This window comes from Aethalodelphis obliquidens, unplaced genomic scaffold, assembly GCF_003676395.1.
Source record: "Aethalodelphis obliquidens isolate GAN/ISIS:26980383/991018 unplaced genomic scaffold, ASM367639v1 scaffold66, whole genome shotgun sequence".
In the NCBI taxonomy this organism is placed as follows: Eukaryota; Metazoa; Chordata; class Mammalia; order Artiodactyla; family Delphinidae; genus Aethalodelphis; species Aethalodelphis obliquidens.
The window spans coordinates 3142526-3163566 of NW_020838010.1; the positions used below are offsets into that span (position 1 = coordinate 3142526).

The 21041-nt window shown below is 41.0% G+C and overlaps 1 protein-coding gene across 1 annotated transcript in view; it reads right to left on the reverse strand.

Annotated features, from left to right (window-relative positions):
* Positions 1–13616, reverse strand: part of AMMECR1 (AMMECR nuclear protein 1) — a 108115-nt gene extending 94499 nt beyond the window's left edge. The window contains 2 exon segments of the mRNA XM_027089509.1: positions 13031–13296; positions 13298–13616. Of these exon segments, the coding sequence (XP_026945310.1) occupies positions 13031–13296; positions 13298–13510 (479 nt within the window). The 5' untranslated portion in view covers positions 13511–13616.
* Between the last annotated feature and the right edge of the window lie 7425 nt (positions 13617–21041).

Below are 21041 nucleotides of genomic sequence, written 5' to 3' on the forward strand. Positions count from 1 at the left end.
ACAAATTATCAACAAAAGACTGAGAATTTTGCTCTTTTGTCTTCAAAGAGCAACTGTTCAACAAAAAATAAAAATATGCTGTTCTATTGTAATTCAGGAAACTATTTTAGAGTTTTGTTTCTAAATAATACTATAAAACCTTTAAAGATTTTGCTTATATAGTTTGTGTCTTAAGCGTTGTAGCACTCTCAAATAGGGTATGTTAAGAACCATAAGGAGGGGCTTCCCTGGTGGTGCAGTGGTTAAGAATCCACCTGCTAATGCAGGGGACACGGGTTCGAGTCCTGGTCTGGGAAGATCCCACATGCTGTGGAGCAACTAAACCTGTGCGCCACAACTACTGAGCCTGTGCCCTAGAGCCCACGAGCCACAACTACTGAAGCCCGTGTGCCTAGAGCCCATGCTCTGCAATGAGAAGCCCGCACACTGTGGCGAAGAGTAGCCCCCGCTCACCACGACTAGAGAAAGCCCACACGCAACAACGAAGACCCGACGCAGCCAAAAAAAATAAATAAATAAAAGAAAAAGAACCATAAGGATACACCCACTAATCTAAAGCTAATTTAATAAATAACATCATTCAATAATTAGTATACAATTCTCCTATAATTATTATAATTCCCAGTACCTACCTTATGTGGGTTACATTTGCAACATCCAAGTAAAATTTCTTCATTAATTTATGGAGGAAAAAAGTGGCTTAAAGCCATTTAATTCTATAATAATTAGGGTGGTTTATTTTTTCAATTACATAATCTTTGCAGCTATTCAATTTTCCCAGCTTTATGTTTGAGATACTGAAGTTTAGAAGAAAAAAAAAAGAACACCGAACATAGAAGGCACTCAGCAAAGGGTGGTAAAACCAATGTTAATCTAACTGACTTATGCTGAATGTCTATTGATGAATGAAAGTACTTTGTCTACACAGCAGACTCCTACTTGTGTTATTTCCCAGTCTCTTGTCCAGGCTTCATGACATTCGTGACATTAAAGAACCTGCTGAGGCATAATTAACTGGACAAAAGGGAAACTATACCAAGACAGAGGCAATTCACAAGCCATTAACAGTTAAAAATTGTCAACTGGCAGACCTTCATTTCCCAATGCCTGAATTACAGCAACAGTCTCGTGATGGATCCCCTTTCTTGCTAGGATCTCCCCCACTTCAAACTACCTTTGTGGCACCCATTGACTACTGTCTAATTCTCATTCTGACCTCTATATCTTTAAGTTGTTTCCCTGTCTAGAATGCTTGATCTATCTATGAAAAAGGCCTACCCAGCCCGAATCCTACTTTGTCTACGAAGCCCTCCTATAACCCCTGCTCACATTAGTCTTTGTCCAAACTCCTACAGACCTCGTTGTCTCCATCACTCACTTGGCCATTAAGTCATATGTGACCTCATTACTTGTTTCCTGAATCTTGTCTCCTCAATATGACTGCAAGCTTTTTTAAAGGCAGGAAGCATGGCTTATGTCTATTTTATAGATCACTCACCCGCACCCAAAAAGGAGCCTACCAGTGTTCTGCCCACAACAGTTATATCACTTGTTGAACTGAAATATCAGAATTAACCAAAATATGAAGAGCAGTACTAGCTTAGAATAAGAGATAGGTTTCGAGGTAAAACACACTGTCTTAAGATAATGCTGGCAAATAAATCCTGAAGCTTGAACAAATATTCATTTTTAAATGTCTATAAGCAAAGGGATAATCATGGTGGAATTTCTATTTTCTCCTTTAGAAGTGCAGAGGCATCTCTAAATGGAAGAAGTTAGAAACTGCTCCAAAATTCAAATTAATGCATTACAATTCAGTGCTATTACTTAAAAATGTCTGCACCTCTGCTAACGATAAATAACCTCATACTGGTTGTGTAGACAACAGGGCAAATAAACAACTTTCAAGACCCATGACTTTACCATACCTATTATTTCACAGATGCCACTACCACATTTAGATGTGAGCTCTCCATTAGAAACAAATGTGTACACCATAAGAAGCAATTTCAAAAAGTGCTTAACCAGTTTATATGCACACATATGGACTGAAAGGCCTTACTTATAATATCCCATGAGGCAAGGTGTCTTCCAATTTTCCATCTCTCTAGAAAACACATTTTCTCAGAAATATCAGGATTAACTGTCAAAACTAATGTTCTCCTTTAATGCTCTGGTCCCTCCTTCCACCTTTAAAAGTGGGTGAACAAGGGCCAAGCTCTGACCTGTCAAAGATGTTTCCTTATATTATTATTAGCTAATTCGTTAGAAAGCCCTAAAGAACAGAGGATGAGATAACGACCTAAAAGGAAAGCTAGAAAATCAAGCTCTGTTCAAATACAGGTAGTTGGTATTAAGTCTACTAACAAAGCAAATGATAAATGCCAGGTCAAATACTAACTGAAATGCTACTAGTTTGAAATGTTTTTTAAAAATGGTTGTTTCTGCCTCTAATGCCTTTAATCTAGTTTACTCATAATTTTCAGTAAGTTTGGAAAAATAATACTTCAAAGCCTAAATTAGGCTCTCCTGTAAGGGGGGAAGGGTAAGCTGGGACGAAGTGGGGATAGGCTTCATGCATCTCTAATGTGGGTTGGTAAGATCTTTAAAAGATTCTCAACATTCCTATGAAAACTTACTTGCTTGAGGTAGAGCCACTATTACATACCTTTAAAAAGTAAGCTAAACATGGTGCTTATAGTTAACAGTACTGTACACTTACAAAATGTGTTAACAGGTTCGATCACACGTTATGTGTTTTTTACCACAATAAAAATAAACTTGCTAAAATCAGTATACATCTATATGATTGAAGAGAAATTCGTTAACCAAAAATAGCTGATACCCCAGTTACCTCTGAGAGTGTAATTTGCAAATTAAATCGACCATAGTGGGTCCCGTTAAGAGACACTGGACATAAGGTACAGAAGAGCCAAGTATACTCAGTAGGATGCCTTCCTATGACTGCATTCTGCAATCAGTCATTACATCTGGCTCTCTCCTTTCATAGTATCTGTTCCATAATCTTTGTGATGGAGAATAACTATGAGCAGCAAGCTATGTAAAAGAAACGTCATACATCTAAGGAGAGGCTATTAATACCTAAATACACATGCCTAAAAATAAGACATATCTGAATACCTGAGGATTTATAACTATGTTCGAGGATAAATCAAGAAAAAAAAGGATAATGACCAGAGAGTGGCTACATTTATCCATTTGGACTATACTTAAGCTACTTGTCCCACGGCTCCCAAACTTACCCAGAGGCCTCATTCTGAGGACACGATGTGAATGGTTTTCAATGTGGTCTCTAGGAAGCACTCGGGGGACCCGTACGCAAGTCCTCTTATGTTATTAAACTTCATTCTGTGCATCTGTTGCTGATAGGAATCATTTCTTTTTAACCAGAGTGCCACAACTCTTGGTCCTAAAGGAGGGACACCTAGGTTTGTATCATGTAAAATACGCCTCTTGCAGCAGTCCTGCTCCAGACTCCACACTTGGTCTCTTTATCTGCCCTGAATCCAGGCATCACCTCACTTGACAACAATCTCATTTTTCTCCTTCGCTGATTCCCACATGCCCCCTACTCCTGCCTCCAGTCCTGTGTGACTCTCTGTCTCCACAGAGCCATGCTTTCTGTGTGGAAGGGTGGATTTCTGCAAAACAACTTGCCAAACAGGGCAATGGTTAGAGGACTTCGTAGAGTAAAATACACCACAAACCACCTATCACCTCATTAGCGTCAGAGAAATAGAGGCAGTATCATTCCCATTTGTTCTTGTGGGTTTTTTTTAAATTGACAAGGGTATGGGGTAGATGGATCCAGGAAATGAACAAACATTTTCAACCACTGACTGCCTAGCCCTCTACTTCTACCATCAAAGAGTTATTCCACAAAATCAAGTACCTGGCCAACCTACTGGCAAGTTTTTTGTTTCTAATGCAAACTAAGCGTGGGAGTTTGTTTTAATCATGGGGAACTTCATGAAATGCATCGAGAGCAATACTCTAACATAGAAAAAAGGCCAGAAGACTTCATGAGATTCTTCTTTAGTGAATAAATCACCAACACTGTCTTCCACTTACCACCTTAAAAAAAAAAGTGAAAAGAGCACCCAGCATCTAAACACTTACCTCACTGTTGTTCAAAATCAGGATACAGAGGGTATTTGTCTTACTACAATGAGGTTTGTACTGAGGTCCAAGTTGTACCAGAGATGTAACTTATTTGTACCCAAACCACCTATACCTAACCACGTGGTCTTTAGGCTACATAAGCAATACTACTGTCACAGAGAAGAAACACACCAACGTGACTAGCACATGAGCATTTCTTTGAGGCAGACACAGTGCTGTGGCCGTTGGGCTGACAGCACCAAAACCGATTTTTCATAGATCCCATACTATGAGAATGACTCAAAGATCCACCAGTGCCTGAAGCAAAGCAGAGAATCTGGTGTCACCACCTTGCAGCAATCCAAGATCTCACTATAAGATATGTTACTAGAATTGTGTGTCATATGCTTACAGAAAGTATATGGAATGGCAAGGCGAGCTACATAGGCAGTTAAGTCAATCTCACTACTTTCCATTACTAGAGAGCTGGTCAGCATCTTCTGGCAGGATATTGCATAATACAGTCAACTGTGCTCTCCCAGCATTGCATGTGGCTTTGGGTCACAGTGTGGATTATCTGTAAAATGAAACAGGGGAAAGGCAAGAATCATCAAGACTATCACAGACCTTATTTTAAAAACTAATATTAGCAGGCCTGGACTCAAGCAGAACTTTTCACATTTGCCTATCCACTGAAGATTGCAAAGATCACAAAGCAATATGGCTAATTCTGTCCACTGATAACATCTCTCTTTCACTGCTGAGCAAAGCTGCAAAACAGATCCAGCTTGATTCTTTTTTTCTAAGCTTGAGGACATAGGACCTAGAATCTAGTACCAGACAGTACTTTCAGTCCTTCACAAATTTCCTTTAATCCAAGGCCTGAAACTATTGGTTGGCCAAAAAGTTCGTTTGGGTTTTTCTGTACGATCATACAGAAAAACCTGAACGAACTTTTTGGCCAACCCAATACAAGTTTCTGAGATGGTCCTCCACGAGGCTCTATTTTGTTGACAACTGTGCTGTGATAAACACATAAGGAAATATAAGAGTCACTGAGTGCTTTCAAATTCATAAGCCTGAAGACTGAGAAAATGTATAAACCTACATTAGGGAAACCCAACATTCTGTCAGGTATTTTTACTAGCAAGACAAAGCTTAAAACTATCACTGATCTCTACCCATTTCGGCAGTTCAAAGTCACGACTGGGGAGACCGGGAGGCTGGAGAGATCCCAAGAGACCAACCAAACCAAATCATCACAATAGCTCTTTGCTGCTCTGTGGTTCTGTTAATTAAAAAAGAAATGACATTTGCTAACTGCCAACACTTGAAATATACATATTAAGAAATCTGATTTCATGTGACCAACTATTTGTTTCGTCCCATCCCCTCCCCCACCATGTTTTTAACTGACACCACCATCCTCCTGGTTCCTCAGACTTACAAACTCTGAATTATGTTCAAAGCCTCACTTGCCCCAGCAATGGGAATTTCGTAGATTTCTTTTTTCTGCAATGCCTCTTTACTCACATGCAATCACCTGATTTCAGATCCTCATCCAAGAGCTCTCTCAGCTATCTTTATACGTGATCCAAATTCGATCAAACCAACATGTCTTCTCCTTTCTCTCAAATTAGATAACAGTTGGGAATAGGTGAAAGGTGGGCGGGGTAGGTTCTTACACTTGGGATCAAATTTCATCGCCATTCCAACAGAGCTGTTGAACAAACTTTTCCTGAGCACAAGAATAGCTAGGCACAGAGCCAAGAAAAGAAGAGGCAATGATGGAAAGCAAAAAACAGGTGAGCTGCAATCTTTCCACTCCTACACAAAACCTGGTCCTAGGGTGCGAGTCTCTGCATACACTGACAACTTCTTCTACTTCTTGATTTTTCAACATTCCTTTATTCACAAACTCTGTCCCTGGGGTGCATTCCCTACTTTTGCAACGCCAGTTTTCCTCCTGCCCTCATCACCTTAAGCCTCGCTGGGCTCCCCTACCTTGAGACTCTTCTCCTTCCAATTCATCCTACATTCTAGAGGGCTCGTCTGCAAATTCTGTTCCCTTCCTAACATGGGAAACTATAATCAGATCCAATATTTCTTATCCAGCATTCCCAGAGGGTTCCCAGGACAAAAGGCTACTTTCCATTTCCTTGAAGTTTTATGATCTTAGAGACCAGAGCAAGGGGATTGGTATGGCGAATGCTGAGTGTGCAAGTTGCTGACTGAAGACAGCTGCTGGGAATCCCCAAGTGCTCTGGCAAGGGGTGTGGCGGTGACAGCAACTGGTTTGAGAACAAACAAGTAAGACTTCCAGATCTACTGGTCATACCCACTCTTACCAATAGTCTCTGTACTTCTGCCATTTAAAACGTTGGCTCAAAAGTTGTCCTCTCCCAAAAGCCTTCTTCCTGACCACTCCTTTACCCCATGTCATTACCATGCTTAGGTACAACATTTTTCATGTATCTAATTCACCTGTAATCATGTATACACCGCTCTGTAAGCATTTTAAGAAACTCTGATATCTGTATCATATCTTGAACAAGACTGTGAGTTCTGTGAGGATAGAACTATTTCTTCTATTTCTCTAGTTTCCATCCACGGAACTCAGCATAATGTATATGCTAAAAAACCAAACAAACAGAAAAAAAAACGGGTTTTTTCCCCAGTGACATATAATTTCCACTCAGCTACTCAACACTAAAATTTTTAAGGTTGAGCAAGTTTGAAAGTATGATACATTAAAAGCTGTAGAAAATACACCCACACTTGGTAGAAAAGATGCCACTTACAGTTGGACCAAACATAAAATACGCCCCACCCAACCAGCTATATTATTGCCCCATACTTTTTCCTATGGGCGCTTTTCTTTCTACTACATAAGCTTGTGGCTCTTTTTGCTCTTAGCAACACTAACTACAGAAGCTCAACTCTAAATAAGTTTACTGTTGGGAATCTACTCTTCCCACCTACACAACCACTGGCTTCCCACACTGTTTCCAGTGTCCTGTGAGCGACTGCCCAATTACTGATTGTGGAAAGACAGCTTACACACTGAAGGTCCATTCTTGGCAGCCCCTGGGTTTTACTGCTGGTCCTCACTCACTTAGCTTAATTGATTCAGAACAGTATCAAAAAGAGACATTATTACACAAGTTGGGGGAAAAAAAGACTATTTAAGAAAATTTAAATGCAAAAGCCCTGGTCATTGTGCTGCTTTAAAACAGGCAAGCATGTGTGACATGGAGAGAACAGAAAAACGCCTACTGAAATAGGGAACTTTGACTAATCTCATTGCACAAGTTTTAGTGTTTCACACATATACATTCTCAAAAAGATGGTCTGTTAATGGGAAGCACAACTGACTTCAAAATTATAATAAACTGCCATAATAGGGTATAGTGTTTTAACGCAAATACAATTTCAAAAAGTGTATAGTCTTTTAAAGACAACAATGTGAATGTTAGTATGTTTCTGAGAAACACATACTAGAAAAAAACAACTTATGCATGGGCTAACAGAGCATTTTTCTCTTTCTCAGTAGTGGTCCTTCTTCCCACTGGACTGAGAGATCCCAGCAGAAGTTCCTTCTTGGTTGCTACCCACTAACTGGGACCTGAACACAGCACAAACACAATACATAAGCAAGAAAAATCATGAGCTAGATTATCACTCCCTTTGGCCACATGGGGGAGAAAGTAAAATAAGCAATGAGTTTTCCTTTGTAACTAAATATACCTTGCCCTACGTACGCCTTTATGCATGGATATAAAAATAATTTTGTAATTTATATTTCTACATCCTACCATTTCAGTCACTGATGGTTTTTACAGCATAAATGACAACTGGGGGCATGCCTGCTTTCTTTTCTATCAGTAAGATAGGACATCGGATTGCCTTCCAATGGAAATCAACACTGTTGAAAAACAACCCGTATAATACATCCAAAAACGCTCAACAATTTTTCAGACAATTTTTTTTTAAAAAGAAGAACTATCCATTATGACCATTACACTAGCATAGATAAGGAAATCTGTAATGGCTTAGTAGCACCATCTGCAAGAAACATATACACCTTCTGGCCATTCTGGTCAGTCTTCATCCAAAAAAGACATACTAGAAATATAATAGTTTGTGTTTAAAATGCTGATTTAATATCACTTTGACCTGAGCTGCATTATCAAATCATCTTTTTTACTAACATGCGATAGGATTGTTACTGTTCTGGTGAAACAAAGTGCCTACCTCTCACCTCCCTAGAGCAACCCAATTCCTCCCAAGCACACAGAAAAACAGTAATTTGACTACTGCGACAAGAAAAAGGTAATTGTTCAAACACCTGATCAGAGTCTCTCAAAATCTGCATGTCCAGGAGTGGATTTTTAAAAAATACATTTTGTTCACTGCAATGGAAAAACCACACTTATTGATGTTTAATAGTAAAACATATTTTATGTGCTATGGTCTATACAGAATGTAGTACTGCATTAACTTCAAAGGTGGTAAGAAGATTAAAATTAAAAGTTCATGGGATGTGACATGCAACACAGCATTAAAGATATAAAGACTGAACAGTCCCAGTCCCTTAGCAGGATCCTTTTATATTTCTTTGTTAATGAGGGAAATTCTTAAAATGCAATCTAGCAAGCGTAAGCATAAGTAAAAGCTTTCAAAATCTCATCACAACATGTTATTTAAGCGAACTAATCATCAAAGCATTTTTTATGGGAACAGAGGGGGACTTGACTTACTAAAATCAATACAACTCACTTAAAGATATACTTGAGCTGCTTTTACTTCCTAAAATGTGCCCCCCACATTTAACAATTTCTGAAAAAAAGACCTAAAATTGTACCGCAGGTTTCCAGGTGAGGGTTTCCTCCCTGCCAACCCCACCTCGGACTGAAACCAAACCAAGAACCTCAGACTCTTATGATGATCTTGGCAGCCTTCAATCTCCCTGGTGCTAAGTTAGAAAGACCACGATAAAATATACTAACACGGAAGCAGGAAGTTTTATATTGGAAACTGACAGTGAAAACTGCCCTTCCCCTACAGTTGCTCAACTACTTTATTCAGGTCTTCACCACTCTCTAACCCAGTGGGTCTCAACTTGTGGTCCTGGGAACTGTAGCAGCAGCATCACCAGGGAGCTTGTTAGAAATGCAAATTCACGGCCCCACCCCAGACCGACTGAATCAGAAACTCTGGGAATGGGGCCCAGCAATTTGTGTTTTAACAAGCACTACAGGAGCTTATGATGTACCCTAAAGTTCGAGAACCACTCCTCCCCAGACTTTAATGTGCATAAGAATCACCTGGGGAGCTTGTTAAACTGCAGATTCAAATTCAGCAGGTCTGAGGTGGGGGTCTGTGAACCTACATTTCAAACAAGTTCCCAGGTGATGTCTTCTGCAGACCACACTGCAAGTGTTTCCCAAACTAGCTGTTTACCAAAAAGCACCCAGGGTGCTCATAAAATCCGAGTACCCAGGAACCACCCCAGACCAAATTAATCAGAATCTCAGGAGAAAGGCCTCGTCGAATACAACCACTGGTTCTCCTCTTCAGCAGCATGTTAAAATCACCTGGAGAGCTTTTAATAATCCTGATGCCCAGGCCCCATCCAAGACCAATTAAATCAGAATCTCTGGGGTTGGGACCCTGGCGTCCATGTTTTAAATAATTCTTCAGTGATTCGAATGTGCAGGTTGAGAGCGACGGTTCTGGAGTCTAACTGGCTCGACACCTGGCACAGTGGATCCCTTTATGGTAGCAAATGGTTTCCTATAACGTGGCTGTGTTCCCATCTATTCAATATAAATCTAAGAACTCTGACTTTGAACAGTAAAATGCACCTAAAGTCATTTTTTTTATCATGTCTTGAATCTTCGTTCTGTGGGCAAATGTGGCTGTGCAACTGAGACCAAGGATTCAGTAATTCATTCCTCACTTTGAACACAAATGTTACCTGTCTTCCACTAAACAGATTTCCACTGTCCTCCCAAGTCCCAGCTACTGCTACCTCTTCGCAATGAGGTAGGTACTCCAAGAAACAGCAGCAACAGTGAAGAATTTGTATCCACACAGCCTTTTCCTATAGTGACATCCTCCCCGCCAAACCTGAAACAGATAGATCACTGGAAATCTCTAATAACCTTCCAGAGTGGAAGGGTCACTGATGAAGCTAGAACTTCTAAGCCTATAAAAGGCAGATTTCACCAGTGACATTTTGACAGAAAGGTCCTGGGAGGGGATGAAAACGGTGTGCTTTCCCACAGGAGAATGTGCCACTGTTGAAAGCACGTCTTCTGGTGGACAGAGACAGGACCTGAAACAGCACTGCTCGTGACACCACGATCCTAATAACTCTGAGGAAAAAAAAGAAAAGCAATGTGCCTATTTCTGTCTTATGACCCCCAGCACCAAGCCACACTAATAAGTATACAATGCTATTAAATATGTAAAACAGAAAGAAAATGGGTTCTGGTTACTAAGGCACTGTCAAGTGATTATAGTTATATCACTTCCATAATCAAACACTGCTTTTAAGAAACTTTGCTGAATTTTTCCACCGTCCACCTCAAAAATGACTTTAAGATAAATGAAAATAAGATACAGTCCTCTTTCCACTTAAGTGAACTTTCATTCTCCCCTTGGTCATGTTCAGTGGCTCTTCTAAATTCATTGTTTGGTAGAATGCATGACACAGCCAAGGCCTGCTAAATAATAGTTATTATTCTTCCACCATCATTTCAACATATCCACAGTGGTCAAAAGGGTGTCTTATTTTTTCTGTTTAATTCCATGAAAAATCCAGTTGGTGGACTATTAGAGGAGAATCAATACCTAAATACGTGTGCAGAGTAGCCACTTTTAAATGACATTTTCAAAAGCATTTCCTGTATGAGATGGTCAAGCTCACTTTCCTTTTAAAATTCTTGTTACAGTCATTCAGTTAACCCAAACTCACTTTAAAATGTGTGAAAATAGCACCTCCTGAAAGTGTGTTCGCATATGCTTTGGAGCAATGGAGCGTGAATAGTAAAACAGCCTTTGCCAAACTCATATAACTGAACAGGAGTGAATTTTTGCAGTCCCATGACTTTGCTGAGCCAACCTATGTATCATCCCCAGACTGGCTTTAATACATCATAGACATCCAAGAGAAGGCAGAAAAGTCACAAATAAGTGACTCAACCTAATAAATATTTCATAGATTTTTTTTTTTACATGGCAGTCTTTTTCAAGATGAATTCTACTTCTTAACCAAAAACTAAATTGGCTAAGTACAGGTGTGGGTTTAGGATTTAAGCTTCTAGAATTAAAACTATGAAATTTATCAAGATATTTAATTTATTTGACAAAGTATCAGTCTCTATGCTCTTTCATGCATTTCTTATGAACCAATGCCCAAAGAGGAACCAAGTCTGAAAGAAAAAGCACAGACCACAGAAGAGCGGCAAAAATACATTTCAAGCATCAAAGCCAAAGAAAACAAACGAAGCAAATTTATAATTTCCAGGACACTTTATTGTAATTTCCACTTTACATATTAATTGAATATTTTTAGTCTAGGCAGAAGTGTTTATACGTATCCAGTCACAGTCTAATCCCCTAATCTCACAAAATGAAAAGGAGCAGTTTAAAAAGAACATCAATTCAGGTATTTATGATATGGGGACAAGGGGCACTTGTCTTAGCTAGAAAAAGGGTTGATGCTTTTCAGTATAAGTTTCACTGAAATTTTTCTCTATTATTTTTCCTGTTGATGCTAAGTACTCATAATAAAAACAATCGCCCTCTTTGTCATTCTGTCCTTCCTTGGGCTTTACATTCTGTCTAGCATTTAACTCAAAAAGTCAGTTTATACTCAGTTTACACATTAAAAAAAACAACATATGCCCCATTTCCCACACATCCAAGTGGACAGGGACTAGAATTAACCTGGCTTTTAGCTGTAACCGTGTTATTTTAAATAATTTCACCCACACACTTGAAGGGTAAAATAACTAAAAGTACAAAACCGAAGGAAACCGTAAAAATTCCTACACACTTACTGTTCAACTATTTCTCGAACTGTCGAGCCTAACATGGGTTTCTTAAAAGTGAAATCGACACAAAAGCGAATGTACGCTTAACGTACAAACTGACAGTGGCTCTATGGGGACAGCTCTCTTTGAATGAGCTATTACCCAGACGGTGGAATGAAAAAAAAAAAAAAAAGTCTCACTCTTTAAATGTGAGAGAGCCGGCGGTGCGCTTCACTAGAAACACATTTTAATGGGTATGTTCGGATAAAAATAGGTACTAAGGGAAAATGTGTTTTGAAAAAACCTCCTCCCTCCTCAGGACACGAGGAAACCCGAAAGAAAAAGATGGGTAAACTTCATTGGCTCCGGAGCTAAGTTCCATCACTAGCAGAACAGAAGTTGGATAGTTGCTATTTTTCACGCTGCAATGGAAGAGTAACTCTCCATGTGCAAGGTACGCGGGGCGGGAATACCGGCGGGGCTTTCACAGGGGGTCAAGGAAACCCAAGCCAGGAGAAGTCAACATCGTGAGGGAACCAGAGCTCCCAAACCCGGGCGAACGAGACGCAGGGTGGCGAAGGAGAGGAGAGGGTCAAAACTCCTCGAAGTTATCTCAAAGAGAAAGTGAACACCTCTGGGAACCAGCGCGCCATCTCTCGCAGCAGCACCCCGCTCCAAGTGTGAGGCGCTTGCCTCTGAGGGCAGAAAGCGCGGGGTGCCCTTACTCAGAGCGAGCGGCTCCGGGGACCCGGGGCAGCGAGAGGGGCAGGGGCAGCGGCCGGCGGGGAGGCTGACTCGTACTTTGCCTCAACTCTGAGCCCCATCCCGAGCGCAAGGGAGAGGGCGGCGGTGGGCACGGTACTCACTAGGGCTCGTTGGTGAACCGGGGGGTCCGGGGCTGCTGGTATCCGTACAGGTGACAGTAGAGCACATCGAAGCAAAAGCAGCACATCTCCGCTGACACCACCATCTTCCGGGAGCTGGGCGATGAGGACGAGGCGGCGGACGGCAAGGAGGGCGAGGGTGAGGTGGCGGCGGCCGGGGGAGAAAGTAGGGTGCCCACTCCGCAGCTCGGAGGGGGCGACAGGGAGATTCCCCCGCCGCCGCTGCCGCCGCCGCAGCCCTGGGGGGGGAGAGAGGGTACAGCCGCTGCCGCTACCTCCTCCGGCTAGACCTCCTAGACCGTTGAGCCGCGTACCGGCGCCTCCTAGTCCCAGCTCCCCGGCTCGGCACTGGCTCTCTCCGCTGCAGTGGGAGGAGGAGGAGGCGCCACCACCGCCACCCGAGCCAGAGGGGGGCGAACTGGACAGTTTCTGCTTCTTCACCCCGCAGCAACCCGCCGCCATCTTGGAACACTCTCCCCCACGCAGCGCTTCCGACCCATGAGTGAGGCGAGCTGGCGGCGGGGGCGAGCACGCTGCGGCCCCGGCCGCCGGGGGCGCGCCTGGGGCTCGTAGGCCACGCGCGCGCGCGCCGCTACCTGACCCGGACGCCCGGCCACGCGGCCAGCCCTCGCGCGCCCCCGCCCCGGCGCGCGCCCCGCGCTTTCGCGGCTCGGCACCTCGCGCTTGTCCCGCCGGCCTCGCGCCTCCTCCTCCGAGCCGAGCCTCAGCCTCCCTCCCCGCGGCTCTCGGAGGATGAAAGACGCGAAGCCTAGTAGGAAGGAAGCAGAAGGAAAGAAGAAGAAAGCGGAGAGTGGGAGCAAAGGGAAGAGGTGGGCACGCCCCGGGTCAGAGGAGGGAAAGGGAAACTAGTGGGAGGGGAGGGGGGAGAAAGAAGAAAGTCCGAAGTAAGTGTCCAAGTCTCAAAGCCCAGCTCGATGACGGGCGCTGCACATAGTGTTAGTGACACTTGAGCTGAGTTACGTGGAACCTGAGCCACCGGCCTCAAATACGCTGGGTTCTGAACTGCCAGAGTGTGAGCAAGCAGGTGCTCAGAGCTCCACACCTGAGATCGCCCCTCTAAAGTCTGTACAAATCAGTCGGGGAAATAGCCACACGGCAGTGGCTCAATCTGAGCACGCACCAGAAGTTTTCCAAGATTATGGTAAAAGAGCAATACCCTTTCTATTCCTTATCAACAAATATTGCAGCCCGATTGAATCTATATATCCTCTGTTTGTTCCTCAACTTCCCCTCCTAGCCCCGTGAAGACGTTTAAAAGCAAAAAATAAAGTCCTAACCAACACCTCACTGGTTCACAGATGTTAATTGTGCTCTGGAACTTGCGGCGGTGGGTAATTGGGAGAAGGGGCTGGCTTGGGAACAAAGCAAATTAGAAATATATCTGCAGTCAGCATAGATCTTACAGGTAAATAGGGCAGGTAGTATACTTAGTCACAAGTTGAAAGATTTTGTTTAGGCATATAATTAGATAGTCGTTAGTATTCATTTTAAAATTTTCTCAAAGAATGCTTGGATGGATGAGGTAGATGATTGAGTCAGTCCCATTCTGGGCACTCGAGACAATCATCAAATGTAAAAATTCATAGAAATGAACCTGATAGAAACAGAAAGTGTAAGTTTTTTTGCATCGTGTCCACGCCATGCCAAAACATCTAGACAAAGTGAGGTATCTATCTGCATACTTGGAGGCATCAGAGGAGCGATCAGATTTGTCACCTTTGAGCTAAAATGCGTGGGATCTTGCAAATAGGTGAGGGCTGTTCATTCCACTTGGGGGAAAAATAAGTTTATTCATTCAACAAATATTGAGCCTCTGTGCCATAGTACGTGCATGACACTGTACTTATGTTAAAATCCAGGAAGTACACTTCCCACTCTCAAAGAGTTTATGAATTAAGTCAGATCTGTGTACCTAATCAGATAAATAGCTACTAGTTATTGAGCACTTTTTGGGTTCTGAGTACCATGCCTCATCTTACCCCATAACCCTTCAAATAATATGTTATGTCATTTGATCCTCACAGTAACCCTCTGAAGTTGCTCATTTACAGATGAGGAAATTGAACCTCAGTAGTAACTTGCCCAACATCACACACCTAGAAGGTGATGGAGTCAGGATTCGAACGCAGGCATGTCTGACTCCAAAAACCATGCCGTTGTGCTACACTGCCTCTCAATACCAGTGTATGATAGAAAGCTAGAGATGGATAAAAGATGGTGGCATTAAGCTACAGCAGGTGGAACAGAGGTTAAATAAAAATAAGAACGTAGTTTTTACGGAAAGATTGAGAAACACTGAAATATGTTACCAAGGAAAGATGAAGACTCTCCTTAAAGAGAGATTTTATGAAATAGACAGATCAATTGTCTAGGATGGTTAGATACAACCCGAAGACAAAAGAGATGGTTTAACTAGTTTGTGATATGTGATCACATCATCTCAAACTTCATCATCCCTGTTAGAACTATCGTCCTGTTTGAGGCAAAATAACAACTTATTGTCAACCACTAGTGTAGTTTTGAAAAATGCATTAATTTGTTTGTCTGTGTTGCAGAAGAGAAGGCATACTGTTTTTTAAAAAATGCTCCACGACAACCGGTACACTGTTAGGGTGTTTTGTTTTGTTTTGTTTTGTACTTTATCCTTAACTGTCAGAGCCTACCTTTAAATTTGTTTGAAACTAGGTCAAATACAATATCAGACAATAGGTACCAATTTATTCACCACTCCACTAAGAAGTGGTCACTTCTAGAGTAGAGAAGCAGTGCCATTTAATGACATCACACGACAGTTTAGCACAGGAAGCAAAGTAGGATACCATGGATGGCTGCTTCTGCTAGGGGAATTCAGGAAAGCAGAACGTAATCTCCCGATTTAGAATTTGGCCAGTAGACAAGAGTCTAACGCCCCTACTCTTGTGAAAATAGCAAGGAATCTTTAATAAGCACCAGTAGTCATGTCCTTAGTTCTGCATTTCATCTAAAAGACAAAACACTATCATGGCTCTAGTACCAGGCTAGGGGACTGAAGCAATGGGAAACCCTAAGACAAGGACATCCCAGTTGAATTACAAAAATAGCTTTTCCCCCAAGGATTTAAAATTCCAATTACAAACCTCACAAGCATAAAGGAAATAGACAAACCCAAACATGATCATTGCAGAAAAGACATCATTATTTGACCACTAAGCATTACTATCTGAAGTACTTTGTTGAATTGGCTGGTTAAAAGGGGGAAAAACACTCTAACTTTTTTCTCTGTGCTAACTTCTGAGCCTGGCTCGTCTCCCATACTAACCTTGAGCCTCAAGATGCTTTGCAAATCCCTTGGCAAGCAGTGGTGGTGGTAGTAATGCCTCCTTTTAGCCTTTGAGGAAATACCTCTCCTGGTCTTGTTTTCTTGCAAAGTCACCACCATAGAAATAAACATATTTCATTCAAACGTAAATAAAATCCACAGATCAAATTCTGTGGGAAAAAAACTTTTTTTTACATCTCAGCAAAGTGCACACTGGGTGGGGAAACTGACCTTGTTCAGGATTCTCTTGACTTGAAGTGTAAAGGTCAAAGTATGATAAAGCAAATGTGTTTCTACCCGCTGCTGATACTGGAGTGATAATATCCTCCAGAGGAAACGTTAAGGTGCCTTCTGCTTTTTGTAACTGACTGTCAAGCTGGGAGCTAAAGATTCCACGTTTCTTTTAAATAAAAAAAAGTAAATAGGCCATAGTCTCTTTGTCGACAAAGCACATTCAAACTGTAAGCATTTCTGCTTCTGCATCTGCCTCTAAATTGCCGTTAAGTAACTCTTGTCAAATGTTTTGTTATACAACTGTGAAAAGTTGTTTTTCACATTATTTACTATGTGGTAAAACTGGGAATTGAATTACACCCAATAGATCCTGATTATTTTATCATTACCTCAATTTATTCTCATGCTTACAATATAGTTATTTTTCATTTCAGAAAAAGAGAATAATTGTAATTCGATGAGTAGTGAACACTTTTATGTTGCAAAATTATTTTCTTAGGTTTCTGGCAGTGTGGGTGAGAATAGGAACGTTCACATAGTTCAATGAAAAAAACTTCCATTTATGCCCAAACAAGTGTTATTTTTATCCTCTGTCATCAAACTTTCTCAACTGTCATCCTTGAACAACTGCAGAATGTAATATTATTAGCTACCACTTTGATCTAACCTTGTACACATATGACACATGGTTCTGGTGGCGGAGGTGGTGATCAGTTCCCTTTTATACTTGAATGAATATGTGAATAAATACTGAAATTCTTTACCTACTTTTCAATTCAAATGGATAAATCAGCTTTTGTTTTCTTGATTACAAATCAGCTCCTTCCCTCCTGAAACCTGTTTTTAATGAACACATTAATGAGACGAAGGACCATGGTCTACTTTTGACTGTTTTCTAAATAGTTGTTTCATTTATATCTTCTATTGTCAACTGGAATGCAAGCTAATTGAATGTTGTTTTGCTACCTATTTCCTTGAGACAAAGTTATATGAACTCTTTAATAAGATTTAGGTATGCGAATATCTATACTGAATGTGGAAGTATTAACAAGGCTAGCTAACCCTGGATTGGAAAGGAAAGCTTTTTAGGGAGAAGATGATCAAAGCGAGTGTTATCTTGGGCAGTTAGGGGAGCTGTGAGCAACCAAAACGCGGTGTCTACTATAGCTTGGAGAATCTTTACTTGACTATTTCCCTCTTTTCTCTTTTCTTTAAAGACTTCATCTACTATCCTCTATGCATTTAATGGGGTGAGAAAATGTATATACCGCAAGTGTGCCCCACCTCCACATTTAATTATGAACATATAGTTGTTTTCCTATAACTAATCTCATCGTGTTCTGGAGCACCTATTCCAGTTGCCTGGAGGCACAGGTTGGGCACAGGTTGGACAGATTAAGGTTGTCAATTAGAATATAAAAATGTGTTCTGAATTAAAAGTCTCTTTTGTGCAAGCATTTGATTTACGCTTCAAACACACTCATGGCAGTGAGTGAGTCCCATAATCTCTGCTGGATCCTAGCTGAAGTTTAGCTCATTTTGCCTCACCCTACTCACTTTTTAAATGTCCATAATTGGGCTTCCCTGGTGGCGCAGTGGTTGAGAATCTGCCTGCTAATGCAGAGGACACAGGATCGAGCCCTGGTCCAGGAAGACCCCACATGCCACGGAGCAACTCAGCCCGTGAGCCACAATTACTGAGCCTGCGCGTCTGGAGCCTGTGCTCCTCAACAAGAGAGGCCACGACAGTGAGAGGCCCACGCACCGCGATGAAGAGTGGCCCCCGCTCGCCGCAACTAGAGAAAGCCCTCGCACAGAAACGAAGACCCAACACAGCAAAAATAAATAAGTAAATTAATAAACTCCTACCCCCAACATAAAAAAATAAAATAAATGTCCATAATGTATGGCTTATTCTCTCACTATGCGCAATGCACAATGACTGGGTCAGGAAGCACATCTCTCTCTCCTTATATACTACTGCCCAGGATTCCTACCTCAGCTCCCAGTGGTCTGCTAGCCCTCTAAACTTCAGCCATATCCTCCATCCAGCCCCTGACTTCAGGACTGTTCACTAATGCCACAGCAACTGCCTGGCAACTATGCTGCCTCTTCATTCTCAGCTGCCTTCTGCGTCCTCCACAGGTCCCCACAAGGAATTCTGGATTTCTTCCATGCCACTTGACAGGCTTCTCTCTAACGAACACCCCATGCTGCCATTTCTACTGCAGATGCTTCATGGTGGCTTACGGCTTTTCTAAGGGGTTTGAAATTTCCCATGCTACACCCTGATCTATGAGTCCCCCAAACACCTCTGATTCTTTCTTTCTTTTTTTATTTTGAGATATAATTCACAAAGCATGCAATCCACCCATTTAAATTCAATGGTTTTTCCTATATTCACGGAGTTGTGTGATCAGCAACATAATTTTGGAACACTTTCATAATCCCAAAAAGAAGCTCCGTACCCATTAGCAGTCACTCTCCATTCCCTCCCATCGACCTGCCTCCCCACCAGCCCCTGGCAACCAATAACCTACTTTTTGTTTCTATAGATTTGCCTATTCTGGACATTTCATATAAATGGAATCATACAATATTTGCCCTTTTGTGTCTGCCTTATTTCACTTAGCATCATGTTTTCAAGGTTTCTCCATGTTGTAGCATCTACCAGTACTTCATTCTTCTTTCTTCATTCTTCGGGCAGACTAATATTCCATTATATGGCTATACTACAGTTTATCCATTCATCAATTGATCGACATTTGGGTTGTTTCCACTTTTTGGTTATTATGAATAATGCTGCAATGAACATTCATGTACACATTTTTATGTGGATGTATGTTTTCATTTCTTTTGGGTATATACCTAGTGATGGAATTATATGCTATATGTAATGGGTTATATGGTAACTCCATATTTAACCTTTTGAGGAACTGCCAGACTCTTTTTCAAACTAGCTGCACCATTTTCGAATTCCATCTGCAGTGTATGAGGGTTCCAATTTTTCCACATTCTTCCCAACACTTGTTTTTATCTTTAAAAGAAGTATTATTGTAGCCATCCTAACGGACGTGACATAGTATTTCATTGTAGTTTTGATTTGCGTTTCTCTAATGACTAACATGTGCTTATCACCTATTTGTATATCTTTTTTGGAGAAATGTTTATTCAAATCCTTTACCCATTTTTAAACTGAGTTATTTGGCTTCTTATGATTAGGTTGTAAGAATTCTTTATATATTCATGATACCAGGATATATCATTTTCAGACATTTTCCTCCATTCTGTGGGTTGTCTTTTCACTTTTTAAATGGTGTCCAATTTATTTGTTGCTTGTACTTTTGATACCATACCTAAGAAACCATTGCCAAATACAAGGTCATGAAGATTTACACCTGTGTTTACTTTTAAGAGTTCCATAGTTTTAGCTCTTACAGTTCATCTTTGATCCATTATGAGTTAATTTTTGTATACAGTGTGAGGAAGGAGTCCAAGTTAATTCTTTTGCATATGGGTATCCAGTCATCCCAGCCAATATTTGTTGAAAACACTCTTTGTTCCCCATTGAAATGTCTTAGCACTCTTGTCAAGAACCAAGCAAAAATTACATAGGGGTTTATTTCTGGACCTTCAGTTCTATTCCGTTGAACTATATGTCTGCCCTTGGGTCAGCACTACACTGTCTTGATTACTGTAGCTTTGTAGCAAGTTTTGAAAATGGGAAGTGTGAATCCTCTAAATATGTTCTTCTTTTTCAAGATAATTTTGGCTCTTCTGGGATGCTTGCATTTCCATATTAGTTTCATGATCATCTTATCAATTTGCGAAAAGAAGCTGGTTGGGATTTTGATAGGGGTTGCATTGAATGTAGATCGCTTTGAGGTGTATTGACATCTTAACAATATTTAGTTTTCCAATCCATGAACATGGGATTTCTCTCCATTTATTAAGGTCTACTTTAATTTCCTTCAACAATGTTTTGTAGTTTTCAGAGTATATTTTGCACTTCTATTGTTAAATTTATTTCTAAATATTTTATTCTTTTTGAAGTTATTGTAGATGGAATTGTTTTATTAATTTCAGTTTGGGGATTGTACATTACATAGAAACATAACTGATTTTTATATATTGATCTTTACTCCTACAACCCAGCTGAACTGTTTATTAGTTCTAATAATTTTTATTGGATTTCTTAGTATTTTCTGTATACAAGATCATGTCATCTGCAAATAGATATTTTTACTTCTTCCTTTCCAATCTAGATGCCTTTTATTTCTTTTTCTTGTCTAATTGCTTTGGCTAAAATCTCCAGTACAATGTTGAATAAAACTGGCAAGAGAAGACATCCCTGTCTTGTTCCTGATCTTAGGGGGAAAGCTTTCAGTCTTTCACCATTAAGTATGATGTTAGCTGTGGGTTTTTCATAGATGCCCTTTA